At 36.0% G+C, this 17,977-nt stretch overlaps 1 protein-coding gene across 1 annotated transcript in view; it reads right to left on the reverse strand.

Moving 5' to 3' along the window:
* LOC139137509 (choline transporter-like protein 2) overlaps positions 1 to 16,864 on the reverse strand; it is a 25,801-nt gene extending 8,937 nt beyond the window's left edge. Inside the window, 10 exon segments of the mRNA XM_070705661.1 lie at positions 742 to 854; positions 5,792 to 5,875; positions 6,176 to 6,314; positions 7,179 to 7,239; positions 7,802 to 7,939; positions 8,394 to 8,478; positions 8,834 to 8,915; positions 10,472 to 10,545; positions 11,299 to 11,347; positions 16,532 to 16,864. Coding sequence (XP_070561762.1) covers positions 742 to 854; positions 5,792 to 5,875; positions 6,176 to 6,314; positions 7,179 to 7,239; positions 7,802 to 7,939; positions 8,394 to 8,478; positions 8,834 to 8,915; positions 10,472 to 10,545; positions 11,299 to 11,347; positions 16,532 to 16,601 — 895 coding nt within the window. The 5' untranslated portion in view covers positions 16,602 to 16,864.
* Between the last annotated feature and the right edge of the window lie 1,113 nt (positions 16,865 to 17,977).

The following is a 17,977-nucleotide window of genomic DNA, read 5'->3' on the forward strand; positions in this document are numbered from 1 at the left end:
ATACATACATACATACATAGTGACTACATACATACATACATACATACATACATACATACATACATACATACATACATACATACAGACAGACAGACAGACAGACAGACAGACAGACAGACAGACAGACAGACAGACAGACAGACAGACAGACAAACATGCGTACCGGCGTACAGACATGCACACACATAACGCATGCAAAAATAAGGGCTTTGAGTCCCGTACGTGCACAAAATTCGGTGTTGGAGTGCCATTTTAAGTCTGACCTGTAACCCCTCCCAAATGCTAATCACCATTTTCGCCTTGTGCTACGCGACAGTTTGAATAACTTCTACATTGTGATTTGCCTGCGCGTGTTTAGCATATGTCATAGCCAAATAAGTATTTGTACCCGTCGGATGCCGATTTGAACTAAAGACGAGTTTGAATCGTACAGACTGATTACTGCTGACTCAGGGTGTCTTGCAATTTATTTTGTGTGTATGTAAGCTTTCTTCTATTTGTTTGTTTGTAGCAATTTCTATTTTGGACGTTGCGTGCACCCATCGTCGATTGCAGCCTTCTTTTGAAGAGGCATAATTTTTCAATAAGTATGCATGGAAGCACAATGGAAGCACAATGCAAGCTATGGTTGGGTGAGGAAGATGGATCAATATGTGGTGTATTTGATAAGCTGCCTCTAAGGGGCTCTACAAATAATGTTTTTAAGTGGCAATCATTATAATTGTAGGGTATTAGACTTACCGATGCCGAGAAGGACAAACGTAATTAAGATAGACAACCAAACCATCACTCCAACGATCCATCTCATTACAACTATCCACAATAAGCATATCAGCATCCCAAGAACTGAACCTCTGTAAATAGAACCACTTATTCAGTCTAATTTTGCGTACAATTTCGCTCTTATTTGTTGCTCCATCAACTTTCCAGGGTAACCATATCAATTGCCCCATTAGCCATATTTTTTTGTTTTTGTTTCGATAAGACGGTTTGAAATCATATGCAACTTTTGTAAAAAATGCTTTCTGAGGATTAACCCTAGAACATTATTTTCAAACATTGGCGATGAACGATTTTAACAACTTAATAACCTCCGAGTTGCAACTGAAATCTGCAGTGGCCGCAGAAAATATGCGTGTACTAAACACCTGAACGTAATTAGGAAATTTGTCACTGTACTAAGAATCAATATATTGCCATTTTCAAAGACTCTATGGCTTGATTAGACTGAAAGATTCATCGCTCGAGGGCGCTCTCTACGCTCCAGAGGGGAGCGTAGAGAGCGCCCTTGAGCGACGGATGGTATGATACGGAAGCGTATTCGTGCCATTTTTGTAAGAAAAAAAAATAAAAAAATCTCGTAATTACGAGTTTTGATTCTCGTAATTACGAGTTTTTGATTCTCGTAATTACGAGTTTTTGATTCTCGTAATTACGAGTTTTTAAATCTCGTAATTACGAATTTTAAAATCTCGTAATTACGAGTTTTTAATTCTCGTAATTACGAGTTTTTGATTCTCGTAATTACGAGTTTTTAAATCTCGTAATTACGAGAATCAAAAACTCGTAATTACGAGTTTTTGATTCTCGTATACGAGTTTTGATTCTCGTAATTACGAGATTTTGGTTCTCCTAATTATGAGATTTTAATTCTTGAAATCACTTTCTTGTGATATTTCTGCTCAGCAAATAATATTTGCGTGGGCTTCATGGGTTTTGTTTTATTTAACACTTCTGTTAGCGTCTACTTGTAGCCGACTTCTATCTCGTTTTGATGACACGTGATGAAAGAGAACGCAACACGCTTCAAAGGGACGTGTCCTACCATGCCGGCCATTTGATCACAACAACAGTGTGACATGTTCGAAGTCAGTCAACAATTACAAACATTTTAAGAAGAAGAAACTTCATTGAGTAGTTGTTTGAGTGTTACCAAACAGAAAGGTAAGATCTGCAATAGAACGGAATTACATGAGCATACTACATCGTCGACTGTTTTCACTGCCGCCATTATCGGTGAATGAGGTGTTGTCAAGGTCACGCACAGCCACAGCTAAGCTAAGCTCGGATGGGAAGTTCTTGTCTGAAACGCGGTGTAGTTGGCCTGAATTTTCCTGAAATGTTTCTTTCTAGATTGGTCAGTTTCCTGTTAGGGATAAGAGATGCATGCCATCCAATGATCACCGATGTGCTAGCCACGAATGCGCGGCATAAGAGTGATTGACCTGTATGACCCCTACTTCAACAACAACCCACCATGCTGTATGAACAGCTCCATGTTTGCAGTGCGCTCACATCTAAGTTGATGCAGGGCGATCTGTTGTCCCTATCATTTGATAAGTAATAGCAGGAATTAATTAAAAGAAGTCAAGTCAATTCCTGTTAAAGACCATTGTACATATTACCTACTAATTCTGCTTAATGTAGTTGCAAAATATTTTCATTGTACAGCTTGTCTTGCATTGTGCGTTCATGCGTGCAGTGTGCGTTGTATCAATGGGTTTGTTAATACATCATGTTGTGATGGAATTATGTTCTAAAATATCTTATTTTTCCATCAGTTTCAGATTGACCGGATAGTGATCCAAAATATGGATGGTGAACTTTGAGTAAATCACATGGAAACGTATTGCGATAGGCTAGACACCATTTAACAAACGCACGTGTTTAGAATGACAATGCCATTTGCAATCAATATATGACTGTTTTCTTCTTGTAAGTTTGTAAGTCGTCAATTGTAGTTCAGTTTAATTTCATTTATTACATTTATGCTATGAATAAATGCATTTTTTCAAATATGGTCGCAATGTATCAAACTTTTTGACATTCGGTGCAAGTGAGAACTGTGAATTTAATGTTGTTTTCCTGATCCACTAAGTACAGAGTTTACAGATTACAAGTTGCCCTTCAATTGACAAACAAAACAACATTATTTCTATACAGGCACATACATCCTTAACACTATTGCAACGTTCTCATGTTCTATGCTATATATATATGCCCCAGACTGACCAAAGTCTTGTAATAATGTAGATAGAGGTAATAATGTCGATGGAGGAAAAATACAATGTGTAGAGGCCATATCAGTACGCCATGTGAGTAGATAATGAGAATGGAGCCACATGATTACGAGAATTAAAACCAGTAATTACGAGATTCAAAAACTCGTAATTACAAGAATTAAAACTCGTAATTACGAGAATTAAAAACTCGTAATTACGAGAATTAAAAACTCGTAATTACGAGAATTAAAAACTCGTAATTACGAGATTTAAAAACTCGTAATTACGAGAATCAAAATCTCGTAATTACGAGAATTAAAAACTCGTAATTACGAGAATCAAAAACTCGTAATTACGAGATTTAAAAACTCGTAATTACGAGATTTTAAAACTCGTAATTACGAGAATTAAAACTCGTAATTACGAGAATCAAAAACTCGTAATTACGAGAATTAAAAACTCGTAATTACGAGAATAAAAAACTCGTAATTACGAGATTTAAAACTCGTAATTACGAGAATTAAAACTCGTAATTACGAGAATAAAAAACTCGTAATTACGAGAATTAAAAACTCGTAATTACGAGAATCAAAACTCGTAATTACGAGAATTAAAAACTCGTAATTACGAGAATCAAAAACTCGTAATTACGAGAATTAAAAACTCGTAATTACGAGAATCAAAAAGTCGTAATTACGAGAATCAAAAACTCGTAATTACGAGATTTAAAAACTCGTAATTACGAGAATTAAAAACTCGTAATTACGAGAATTAAAAACTCGTAATTACGAGAATTATCTTGTCATGAGAATCTATAGTCCGTCATTGTCATTGCGAATAAATGAATACAAGGTCAAAAACTACAGTCAAGTAATCGCAAATTTCTAAAAATCTCAAATTATGAGGTTTTCAAATTGCCAGAATGTTTGCATAATGATGATTTTGTAATTTCAATGTTTATGGAAGCATATGAAAATTTAACTATCACAGCGTTATTTCAACTCATCGTCTATTTTGAGATTTCCTTTTCACTTCTACTTGATAACATCTGTGATAAAAATAAACATATTTTCGCTTTTATTTGCCATTTTCAATCATTTCTTGGGTTCTTGAAATGAGTTGCACTTCAATTCGGTCACTCATCTTGATCATAATCAATGTTTGTGTACTATTCTTTTACATTAGGAAGAAGCAATGCAAAGACACGGATTGTTAAACTTTCTTTACTTTATCTGTATCCATACAAACTTTGATTGTGTAAATCTTTGTTAGCAAATAATACTAATCTGGAAGTTTGGAAATCTGTCCGATTCCCTCATTCACTGCTGTTTTGGATAATGTCTTTTTCACACATGAAGGGGTATCAGAAGATGTCAGTTGTTTGTCATAATTTCTAGTGCAAACCCAACATGATGGCAACTGCCAATCTATGCTGGATGTAAAAAAATAACATCACATCGGCAGGTATTTCGAGTTCGGGGATTATCTCCTGAGGCGGGGAGGGGGTGTTTATCAGGCTGTGAGACTCTAATAAAGGTGTTGACAGATGTGAAATATTTGCATAATGTCATACTATTGATATTTCACCCTAAAAAGAATGTTTATCCAGCCAGACAAAATCTACACGCTATTATGCTTGACTTTTGATCTAATGGATAACATACTGAATATCTACAATTGTAGCCAAGTAACAGTCCAAAGTTACATTCATTTATTTATTCATCTACGAGTGTATTATAATTGCTTACTACACCTTATAATCAAGATAATACCATATTGAAAACACCATATTGAAAACACCATATTCTCGTTGAACAATAACCAACAATATATGTATGAGAAATAAAAGCTCAAAACTATATAAGGACTGAGTTTTTAAGGATTGTCTGATAACTAAGAGAATCAGGGCTTATAGTGTCGAGAATTAAAAACTCGTAATTACGAGATTTAATTCTCGTAATTACGAGAATTGAAAACTCGTAATTACGAGAATCAAAAACTCGTAATTACGAGAATCAAAAACTCGTAATTACGAGAATCAAAAACTCGTAATTACGAGATTTTAATTTTTTTTCTTACAAAAAATGGCACGAATACGCTTCCGTAGTATGATGACAGGAATCGAAAACATCTCTCCAAATATTGGGTACAGCTAATGGGGCTTTAACCTTTTCACTGCCATGGTTTAGCCCAAACCCATTGTTAGCAATGGTGATTGTGGACCTGTTTACAGGGAATTGGGGGTGAACAGGTTAATTGATTGTTGATTAAATTCAAATATATGCATGCCGATCGAAACAGACTGCGTTTGACATAAACTCCTTTAACTTGAAAAAAGTTTTGAAGTGCGAAAATCCAACGAGGAAATAATGATTCAATCTTTCTAAAACAGACAAACTGCTGAAATGATTTGCTAAGATTACATTTTTGAACAGCAAAAATTTCCGAACCAAACTCTGTACAATGAGAATTGCGCACAAACACTGTTGCAACCGCGAATCCTGGCATAGTCAGTGTGAATTTGCCCTCGATAATGGAAACTGAATGATACTGTCTCTCTCCTGAATCAAATGCAATAAGTGTGGGGTTGTCCTACACGTGTTTGAATTATTCATAATAAGCGCCCCCCCCCCGAAAGTCATGTACACCATATGTTTAATTCGCCCCATTCTGTTCACTTAAATTCTTCCCATTTTTTGTTTCATATATTGCATTATCAGCTGTTTCTTGGTGACTAAGGCAGACTCCACAGTCGCCTCACAACAATGATGTGAATAATTGGTACTTACACTAACATGAACGGCCACGACTCGTTCAAGTCACTGAAGATGTTGGCTACGATGGCCTGCCCCTCCAGATACACAGCTATGGCCCTAATTAGTAATTCGTAAATAATCTAGAATAATGACATGGTATGTTATTTTTCTCGACGTATTTGTTCCCTTGACTATGGACATTGAAAGGTTGGCGGAGAAGTATTTGCACGTATTACTTAAGTCAAAACCTTCATTAGTTTGACATTAAAGAAACATGGGTTTTTTCCCTCAATTTTGTCCCACCACATCTACAATAAATCGCCATCATATGAAGAGTCACTGGACGCAACATATTTTCATCACCCCAGCAGGAGAATCTGTTAACCTGGTTACATCTCTGATGTAAATTTCACTTACTTTTCTGCCTGGATGACGTCTTCGTTGGTTATAGTATTGTTCTTACTGTCACGCATCGGATTACCGTTCAAATCTTTGACGACTTCCTTCCCAATATCCACTGCGTCCACAAGGAACGATGGGATGCAGCGTCCAACCACTAGAATGGGAAAAATGGTGAGAAAAGAATAGTTAATGTACGAGATCTAAACTATTCAGTTTGTGTTCTGTAATTTAGTTAGATGTAGTCTGGCAAAAACGTAATCAAACATGACTCAACCGGCGATAAATTTACCCACAACACCTTGCAGTAAAACAGACGTCGCGTCCCTCAGGAGATTGTCATCCATTTTTCATGTCGTTAGAACAACATGACGTAAGCTCGCGCCGATTGTTCAGGCGATACACGGTATTTTGAACATTTCCTTCGAGATTTGGGTTTTATTTATGATTTAATTAGATTTTCATTTTCAATAGACGAACAGGGAAGCATGACTGACCAGTTAATGCACACTGCTTCGAAGCAAACACGCACACGTTTCTGCATGTTCATCGTTTACTGATGAGGTATGCCTTCCTAGTCGAGGCGCTAAATCCGGGAACTTCACCGGTAATTATTTGCTCCTTCCACAAAAGTTTTCTTATCATTATCATTATCATTATCATAATGCATTATTACGGTTCTCTCGATGGAGAAATTAATTAAAAGCATTAAAAATAACGATAAAGAAATATTACACATTAATAAAAGGGTGTTACAAGTGAATGATAAAATTAACATTTTTACATCGCCCTGGTGTACATGGCAAAACCTAAAATTGTAATGTCATAAATGCAATAGCTTTACGCAAATCGTAGCTCCCCACTTACATACAGAATGTTACCGTACTTTCATTTGCTAGAAATTCACCCAGGGTCTGTATCTAATGACATGACTTATATTTTCTGTACATCCAATCTAATTAGGGATACAGTGCATAAGACAAGAAGTATGAGATATATTGAAGGTATATCGTATGCTTACATGGTTTGGACTCAAAGTAGTAGGCGGCACATTCTTCATATTCAAACAGTTCGGATGGTGGCTGTGAAAAAAAACCGGCAAAATTAATATGCTTGTTTGATGGAGCAGATGGTGACTGAAGAAGTCAATATGACAATATTACCATTAGCCAACAGCGCACGAAATGCTACTTTTTCAGTTTGCCAGACTTGCTTCACAGTCGACATCTCAATAACGCAGAGTTTGTTTGCCGTCTTTAGAGATCATAAGCTAAAACATATAGAATTCCAAGAAATAGGCTCAATCCAACTGCAACTATTGAAGTCATCAGGAAGAAGCGGGAGTACAGTAAAGTCTTGACACAGTGTGGAGAAATGAAAGGCGTACTCGACCAATTTCTTCAATCTTCAAACGATCTTTATTTATAAAACCACTTTATTTAAAAACTTTATTTAAAACAAATTTTATTTAAAACTTTATTAAAAACTTTATTTACAAATAAAGATCGTTTGAAGATTGAAGAAATTGGTCGAATATGCCTTTCATTTCTCCACACTAAAACATAGACATAGAAAGAAAGTTAAAGTTCGCCGGTTCGTGAATTTAGAGGAACAGCGCCATTTCATGCTAAGAATCGTACTTACCTTTCCGAAGCCTTTAGGATCTATTTCATAGTCGCATATGTACTTCTCCCAGTCAACGCTATCGCGTCCGCCGATATGATAGGTGATGTCATCCTGTATGCCGGACCACGATATTTCTGGGCATTCTGACACACAGATCTGTCGTTGACATATGAGAGTCAAATCACATAGTAGTGTTTTCAGATGTTTGAGACTATGGCCTATTATTGGAAAGGTCATGGTCTCATATAAATTTAAATTGGAAAGGGTACCATAGATGATGTTTAGTTCTCTCTCTCTCTCTCTGTCTCTGTCTCTCTCTCTCTGTCTCTCTCTCTCTCTCTCTCTCTCTCTCTCTCTCTCTCACCGTCCGAAGCATTCATGTGGTTTAGAGGTTTCTAGATGACTTCCTATGACGTACGTGGAACGTAATATCATATAACATAAGCACGATGTACTCACGATTACAGCCAAAATGCCACTAAAGCAAATTATAAAAACGAGTCATAGCCACTATGTTAGTAAACTTGTCCATCATCGATACCCTTTGCATAAACTGGATACCATAATGCCGCGTTTTCAGCATTAGATGCATACTTGTTGTTATCCTTACCTGTTTTGTCGGGCATTGTAACTTGAACAATGTCGTCGCGCTGGTGCACTTAATCATGTCGAAATATAAAAGGTACGGTTTATCTCTGAAAGGATACGGATAAAAAGATGTGTATAGTATCTGCAGAGTGAGGGAGCTATCCGGTTGCCCTCAAGAACTCCATACCCCTGTTGCACACTTGCGATGACTTGGGTAGCAAACAGCAAAAAAGGCAGAAAAACTTGTAACATTAGCCCGTTAAATAGCGCCCTCTTTGGTACACAAACCACACTGATCCTCGGTACGTCTTCAGCAATGTGACGAGGAACAAACTATAACAATAGCCTTTACGTGCGAGGATGACAAAGATTCGGCGCTACTTTTCAGCGCAAAAAGTGATAGCATCAGTTTGAACAAAACCTATGAGAAGAAACCGAGGTTCATTGGTCACATACACTTACTTTACAAATGGATCATAACCACACATCTGTCCTCGGTAATCGGTCGGATGGATCAGTTTATTCGGGTTGCCATTCAACCATGCTACGGAATCAATATAACGATAAAATAAATACTTCATTGAGATCTACGATAATATACTGCAGACCTGCTTATTATGGAATAAAAACAAATGTCTATGTAAAAACTACTTTCCGCACTGCCATTCAAATTTAAGCTATAGTTCCAGTTTGGCAAATGAAGCTGTGCGGTTCTAGTTGATTCGGGTCACAGATGAATGCACCCGTTCGTGCAGAATTTGTCTAATGGTGAAGTTTGACGGCGTTAAGAGATGCTACAGAATTCTCGTTGCTTTCAAATTTTTTGTGTTTGATCATGACTGCACCTTGGCTTACACTTCATGCACTGAAGGGTTGCACACTGTACGATACGTCGTCATTTTGTCTCTGTGTTACTCAAAGTCACATCAAATCTTGAATTTCAGTCACAAAATATGAATACGACCACAAGTAAACTGTGTACCACATAACTCTTGTCGATTAATTAGGCAACCACAGTACCAATGTTCCATTAATGCGAAGTGAATTTTCATTTCGTGAACGTGGCGTAAAGAAGATCTACGGTACAGTTTGAAGATCGCAAGTTGTGTTCCCAGCACGTAAAATGCTATTTGAAATAGATAGGAAAACATAACGCCTTGCTAGTGAATCTGAATGGAATCATACAAAATAATAGTAAGCAAAAGGGAACACGAGAGTTGTACAATTTGCCATTCAACGTTTATATATATATATATATATATATATATATATATATATATATATATATTATATATATATATTAACTTATATATAACTTATATATATAACTTGTATATATATATATATATATATATATATATATATATATATATATATATATATATATATATACTTCAAATAGTATCCTCCTCTTCCGTTATTGATGACTTAACATATATATATAACTTATATATATAACTTATATATAACTTATATATATAACTTATATATATATATATATATATATATATATATATATATATATATATAATATATATATATATATATATATATATATATATATATAAGTCATTTCCATCTTGACAGTCAACAATTTTAACCCTGATGAAGTGGGATTAAGCCCACGAAACGTCGGACAATAAAATTTAGTTTGTAGTGGTGAAGAACACTGTGTCCTAGAGTTGGTGCTGCTTGACCTATCCTGTCATATATATATATATATATATATATATATATATATATATATATATATATATATATATATATATATATATATATATATATATATATATATATATACACACTTCAGATAGTATCCTCCTCTTCCGTTATTGATGACTTAACATAAAGTGATGGTGAGTATTTCGTAATATACAGGATTCAAAGGTACACTCACTGAAGTCAACTTCTCTCTCTTTCCCTCTCCCTATTTATGCTGTTCTAAAAAACACATACAAGTAAATCTCGTTTCCCTGTTCAAGTTCAATATTTTATATGACGCCTGCATTTTAGAACAGCATAATAACCACAGCTTCGAAATCAGTGAGTTGTGTGCCTGACATATTGATAAAAGTTAACGAGATGAGAAGGCAGTTTTACCGTATCCTCCAACACAGAATAAACCAATTATGAACACGATGAAGATTATGCAGCAAATGATATCAGTGCAGCCTCTGAAAATAAAATAAACAACCAGATTAATGGATCCCACGTATTTTCACGGAGTATATCGTGTAAAGGTAGTACCCACCTCGAAAGGGAAAGACTCAAAGTTTTGCTCAAAAACTTTCCGCAATGAAACTTTCACCTATTCTCTTGGCAAACCAAAAATAAAAATCAAAGCAAAGTTTGGTACTGGAGAAACAAATTACCTAACATTTACCGATATTTGAAATCAAAATGGCCAACATTTCGGTGTTTACTCTATAAGGAAAAATAAAATATTCGACTTTCAAGAAATAAAAAAGGTAATGATGGTTTTTCTTTCAAAGAACTTTAAAATGAGCCCCTACAAGCGGTAGGTCAGAACAGTGTTGTAAAAGACCCTGTGTTAAGTTCATGAAGAAAAATAAAATTTCCGATTTTCGAAAAACTATAAGTTTTCTTACACCAACAGCTTTAAAATGAAACCCACAAGTGGTAGATCAAAAAAAGGAATTGTAAAAGTTTGAGAGTCCGAATATCTGTCCCCGAGGCGCATTCTATCTTAAATGTAATCTATCTTCGATTTCCGGCAAAGGAATAGCATTGTCCTGCACGACAGAATGTTTTTTTCTTACATATATTCAATAAATTAAACCAATTCTTATTATGTTCTTTATGAGTAGGTGAGCGTTGATAAACATTATAATGTCAGTTAGTTAGGGAACTAGTTTATGTTAAGATCTGTTAATCAACACCGAATAATTAACATGACATCATCTAACCTGTTTTCTATTGGTCCCTTGAACGATGCATCATACTTGACGGGAGTTCCTGGAAAGAATAAATGGAGATCGGAGATTCTTTTATATCAGTACTATTGGCCCCGGCGATGAAGTACAAACATTGCTAGTAAATAACATTATATACACAGTACAAACACTGGAAAAGTTACAGATTGTTTCCCTGGTTAAAGCAAGATATTCTCCCTAAGTTGTGTGGCATAGAAAATATATCTGCTTAAATTTCTCAAATTAGCACTATTACAAGTGGAAAGAAGTATCACAAATTTATATACAAGTTGTGGATTAAAATAATATGTGGCAATATATTTATATCTTAAATCTCTATGCTTTGGGCAGACAAGTAGAAAATGGAACTCATCCTCGACAAGATTCAAATTACACATTTCACATATTCGATCAATTCTTGGAATATCATTCCATCTGCCAGTCTCAATTTTTAAGGCGTATGCGGAAATTATCAATACAGTTCAAGTACGGCTCAAAAATAAGTTGTTTTTCAAGGTTGAATAACTACTTAGTTAAATTTCTTTGATTTACTCAAATCTTCTGACCATGATTGCATGTCAATATCAATACATCTCTGTTTGAAAATATTTAAAAAAAACCAGATTCATTGCCCACCCCTTGTTGGTTCCAGACTTCCCCAAAACCATAACTTTGTAATAAGTGTCTTACACTCTTTGCCCAAAGATCGTACCTGTTTCCATCAATATTGCTTAACTGAAATTCATAACATTTGTGGGTAAATCTGTTTCTATCGATTTTTACAATTCTGAGCCAATATTTAACAATTCTAAGATATCTTGGTACTCTTAAAGACACTCTGCCCAATTCCCCCCTCATGGCAATAATTGAGGTATTATGATATGAACTGAGGATATAACGCAGCATATTGTTGTGGATTTTTTCAACGTCTGGTGCAGGATGAAATCCCCAAATTTCACAGCCATATAGGAGGATTGGCATGATTTTACAGTCAAATATTTTTAAAGCCATTGTTGCTGGAATATTACCAAATTTACATAGACAGCTTTTCAAACTAAAAAGAGCCTTATTGGCCTGTTCGCTCAGACTTTTTGGGCTAGAAACCACTGTCCAGTCCATGAAAGAACAATACCCAGGTACCTTTGAAATGAGGTTACTGCCACTCGTTTCCAATTATAAAACCATTTTTCATACTTTTTCAGAATTCCACCCCTTCTAAATAATATGATAACATTTCTGTTGATCACTATCGGGATTTTCTGCTTTACATTTATATTGTCATTCATTTGAAAATATTTCGATCATTACGAAAACGCTTGAAAGTAGTGTGCTACGAGCGTTATTTTTCCGTTACAGCGCCATCTACGGCGTCAATGACAGAAACTAAGTGGTAGCATTATCGCTGCCAATGAGTGGACACATTTACAGGTGACACCAGAACGCTACGTCAAGGCCACAATCAGAAAACAATGTGAATGACGTATATTTATGTTTATGATCGTCGGTAAGAGATGTTATCGTCTGGAAATAGTAGGTGCGTATGGGAGACGTTGAGGTCGGGTTGTGCCCGGCCCAGCAACACAGAATAGCATCGTCAAATCGTAGACGGCAGAGGGGGAACCCTCTACTGTATATATGGTCAAATTTTCACAACGACGACAGCTCACAATATGATTGTTGATAAACAACTCATGAGAATGTCCCCATAAGACTGGTGAGCAAACAATAAATCGTGCTTCGTATAGTACAGAAGGTTGAAATTGAGACACCCCGAAAAAGGGCTACTTTGGACTAATATACTCTAGTCTTTGAATTCAACGGGTGGTTGTTCTGTATTTATCAACTTTCATTGTTGTACACAATGTAAAAGAAGCCCAAAAATGTGGTTGCACTTTTTAGGGTGACCCTTTTATTTTATTTTATTTTTTTTTGTTTCTCATCTCCAGAGGAATACTCGGGCAGGGCGGGCGGTCGCAATAAAAAAAAACACGTACCGAAAAAAAAAATATTTGTTTCAGTTCAATGTTCTGTCCATTCAGTCTCAACAATTTTTTTGCTCACGTGTTCACACACGTGAGCATATGTCGCAGCGATGTCTGTCTGTCTGTCTGTCTGTCTGTCTGTCTGTCTGTCTGTCTGTCTGTCTGTTGGTCCGATATCTCAAAAACGGCTGATCAGATCAGAATCAAATCTGGTACATAGATTGAGTTTGCAAATGGCAAGAACTGATTAGTTTTTGGTGGGTCTGGCTTGCATACTTTTTGCTCATTTGCATAATTAATGATTTTAGAAAAAACGGATATACATTAAAAACGACTGCACACAATTTGATGAGATTTGCTACAAATGTTGATCACACCAAGATATATCAGCAGTGGGAAGCATTAAGGGGTGACATGAAAGATAGTTGCTAATTTGCATATTTAATGAACTTTCCTAATCAGGGATATATATCTGATTTGACTGGATCAAAATTGACCAAACTTGGTATGTATATTGAAGATACTATGATTTAACATTATTGAAAGTCGTTAAGCATTTGAACTTCACCCAATTCCAAATTTGCATATTTAATGAACTTTGCTAATTAGGGATATATATTTGAATTGACTGGACCATTGTTGATGAAACTTGCTACATGTATTGAAGCTATTATGATACAACATTCTTGAAAGTCATTAAGCATTTTTACTTCAGCCAATTCCGAATTTGCATATTTAATGAACTTTCCTAATTAGGGATATATATCTGAATTAACTTGATTTTAGTTATTGAAACTTGCTATATACATCAAAGATACTGTGATATAACATTATTGAAAGTCAAAAGACACTTTTACTTCAGCCAATTCCTAATTTGCATATTAAAGGAATTTTCATAATTAGGGATATATATCTGAATTGAATAGATCAAAATTAATGAAACTTGCTATGTACATTAAAGACACTATAATACAATATTATTGAAAGTCATTAAGCATTTTCTCTTCAGCCAATTCCTAATTTGCATATTTAATGAACTTTCCTAATTAGGGATATATCTGAATTGACTTGACCAAAGTTGACAAAACTTGCTACATATATTGAAGACACTATGATACAACATTATTGAAAATCATTAAGCATTTTTAATTCAGCCAATTCCTAATTTACATATTTAATGAACTTTGCTAATTAGGGATATATATCTGAATTGACCGGACCAAAGTCGATGAACCTTGCTATATACATTAAAGATACTATGATACAATATTATTGAAAGTCATTAAGCATTTTTTCTTCAGCCAATTCCTAATTTGCATATTCAATGATCTTTTCTAATTACGGATATATACTGGGATTTACTTGATCAAAGTTGGCAAAACATGCTATGTACATTGATGATTATACCAGGTTAAAACAATATCGAAAGTCATTTCACATTTTCATGTCAGCTATAAATTAAATTTATAATTTGCATATCTAATGAGCTTTCACAGTTCGGCATATATGGCTTGAAGGACTTGGCCAAACGTAATTACACTTGCTATATACCGGTATAAAGTGGTGATACAATGACAGAAGTCAAAGAACTTTAATTTTTTTCTTTATTTCAGCTAATTACATATTTTTATACTTCATGAACTTTTAGAATTAATCGGCAGTGAATATTGTTCATTATACTGATCATGTTACTTTCAATGAAGATGCAAACATGTGGCAAAGGTTCAAATTTACATATAATGCAATATATAATGAAACACGTGAGCATTTTCAGTTCATATCTGGTTAAGTACAGAAAAACGTGTACTTGTTTCAGTTCAATGTTCTGTCCATTCAGTCACTGCAATTTCTTGTCTTTCACTTCAGTGTTCTGTGCTCTCTGTCCTTTCAGTCTGAGTCGCTGCAATCTCACAATTTGATGATGGTGGTGCTGTTGCTGGGATGATCGCCTCAGAGGCGGCGCAAATAAAAAAGTTTTTTTTTTTATTTTCATGTCGGAGCTGAAATTTACGGTCGGTCGGGATATGAGAAACACAAAAATAAAAAATGTCGCCCTTATCAATGTTCGCATACTTGTTTACTTGGCACTATTCCCAGCGTGGCTTTTGACAGCAAGTTTTTAATTTAGAGCTTCGTAACATAATGGAAATGCTCGCCCGTCAGTGTCTTCTTTAAAAAACTCAAGATACTTTGTTATAGGGTATAGATCATTATGGAAGGTATTATCAAATTTTAAATAATAAACGTTTCGCTGCAAAAGATTGTCGTCAATACAAGGGGGAGACCAATGACAAGATGTCTGACGTATATAACGGAGCTGCAAACATGGCGGATACATATATAATTGTAAACACAGAAGTATGATATGGCAATTGAAGGTCAATAGGGCAAGGGCTGATTTAGTAGATGCGCAGAGCATCACAATTTTGATATGTTATATGCCATCACTTTAATGAATATCACATTGTGGAGGGAAAATGACACCTGTCTATTGTTGCCGTAACACTGGGATTGAAAACATTTCTCGTCTCGCATTTTCATTTTTACTCTGTCCCTACTATTAACCACAAGAAAATATCTTGGCTTCCTCTCACCCAATCCCATTGTGAAAGTTCTAACTGCCATCTCTTTCCCGCGTGGTTCTCCCCTCTGTTAGGGGCAAAATTCAAAAAGTAACTGTACTCCTTATCATCCAGTTTGGATTTTTTCAAGTAAATACACTAGATAAAAATAGAATATCCGCGCCCGGCGTCGAGGAAAATGCCCACGCCAAGAAATCGCCTACGAAATGCTTTGCACGAAGAGCTCTACTGGCTGACCTTTGTCAATGAACCATGGTCATGTGAACAATGAAGTGTGGACACGGAAGTAGAATGGCGATTTTGTTTTGGTAGTTAACATATTATCTAACAAGATAACGCCGTTCCTCTAAAACCTTCGACAACAAACGGCACCTTCTACCTTCAAGCTGGATTTTACCTTCTGGTCGGGAAATGCTCAGTGGGTAAAAGAAGAATTCGGTTTACAAAATGGCGCAGGCTACACATGGCCAAGCGGTACAAGGACAATTACCGTAAACGTAGTGTTATTTGCAATTGTTGTATTCTGCCACTGATCCGCATTTTTTCGCCTATCAGGAAGGGAAAGTCCCGCGAGAGGCACTCGAAGGGCGGTGCTTTGAGAGAATTCGAAAATCGAATTGAAGGGATCAATGTATCAATCAGAAAGCAGCGGTAGTGACTTACCATATTTGCCTGTCGTGTCATTCTCTAAATCCCCGCCTTGGTCTTCGCGCTTCGAGCCCGAGCTGCCCATTCTGTTTTCCTTTGAAAAAACACACTATAGTTTCAAAAAACCGACCTTGTATAGCTAGTATCCAGATTCGCTCATTGCTTGCCCATACCGCCTGATTATTATACCTTTAGGAAGGCACTCCGAATACTGTAAATGCTGCCGCAAACGCGGAATACGTCATAGAAGCAGTTTAACTCAGGTGACAACAGTGTGGACAGTTTTAGCCTTCATAGGGTAATAAATATTCACGGTTTTGATTTATGACGCACACAGGCACGTTACACTATTACCTATGCTTGTGGTATGCAGAGACCCTTGAAGCCTTTTGTGCCGACGGGACAAATGTAAATGCTATTCAGTGAGGCAGGGGCCACTGACAATACTCAACATGTTTTTATTATCGCCTGGACATTGTTGAATGCACCATTGAAGGCAGTTTTTTACAAAAAGTATTGTTTATAAAAACCTGATTTGCCGATGAAAACTTCATGTAAACTACGTATCACGAACAATTGGAATGATTTGATAACAACAGATAAATAATAACGTTAGGTTTTTACAGCACACGCCACTTGCATAACTCTTTCGCTAAGCAATCGAATCGTACCATATTAATACAGAATGTTGAAAAACAATGATCACAGTTCCCGTTAGTCTCTGCGTCTGTCTCTTCTTATCCCTCTCTAGCTTACACTGTTTTTATCTGTCCCTGTCTTATCATAGTAATCTCTCTGTCTCTCACTGTCTCTCTGTCTCTCTCAGTCTCTCTCTGTGTCTCTCTGTCTCTCTCTCATACTCACTAGCTTACAGTGTTTTTATCTTTCCCTGACTTATCATAGTAATCTCTCTCTCTCCTCTCTCTCTCCCCTCTCTCCTCTCTCTCTCTCTCTCTCTCTCTCTCTCTCTCTCTCTCTCTCTCTCTCTCTCTCTCGCATATATCAAAGCTGAGAGTAACGATTGCTCATCGGTTTTATCGTCTTCAAGATAAGTTACGGCGTTCACCTAATGGTATTTGAAGTTGAAAATATTATTTATAACTACACCTTTGTATACGCGATTATTTCTTTGTTGGTCACGTGACAAAAATAATATTGATGATCTGTAGGTATGTCTCCGTGGTATCAAATGTCAGATCAAAATGATTGGATTTGTGGTGAGTGCACCGACAACAAAATCGATAGAGTTGATGACATCTTCTGACAATGAGAACTGAGCTGGGCATTTAAACCCCAAGGGCGTGGCGTCATTTCCTAAAGCTTGGAGCATGATTTACTGATTTTGGATATAAAATTGTGAGACCTTTACCTGTGTCTTTTGGACAGGGTAAAGTTAGAAGTGTAAACCTTGCAGAGCATTAGAAACCAGTCTTGCACAGAGCCTCGTGCTTATCACCAAGC

Source organism: Ptychodera flava, chromosome 7, assembly GCF_041260155.1.
Source record: "Ptychodera flava strain L36383 chromosome 7, AS_Pfla_20210202, whole genome shotgun sequence".
Lineage (NCBI taxonomy): Eukaryota > Metazoa > Hemichordata > Enteropneusta > Ptychoderidae > Ptychodera > Ptychodera flava.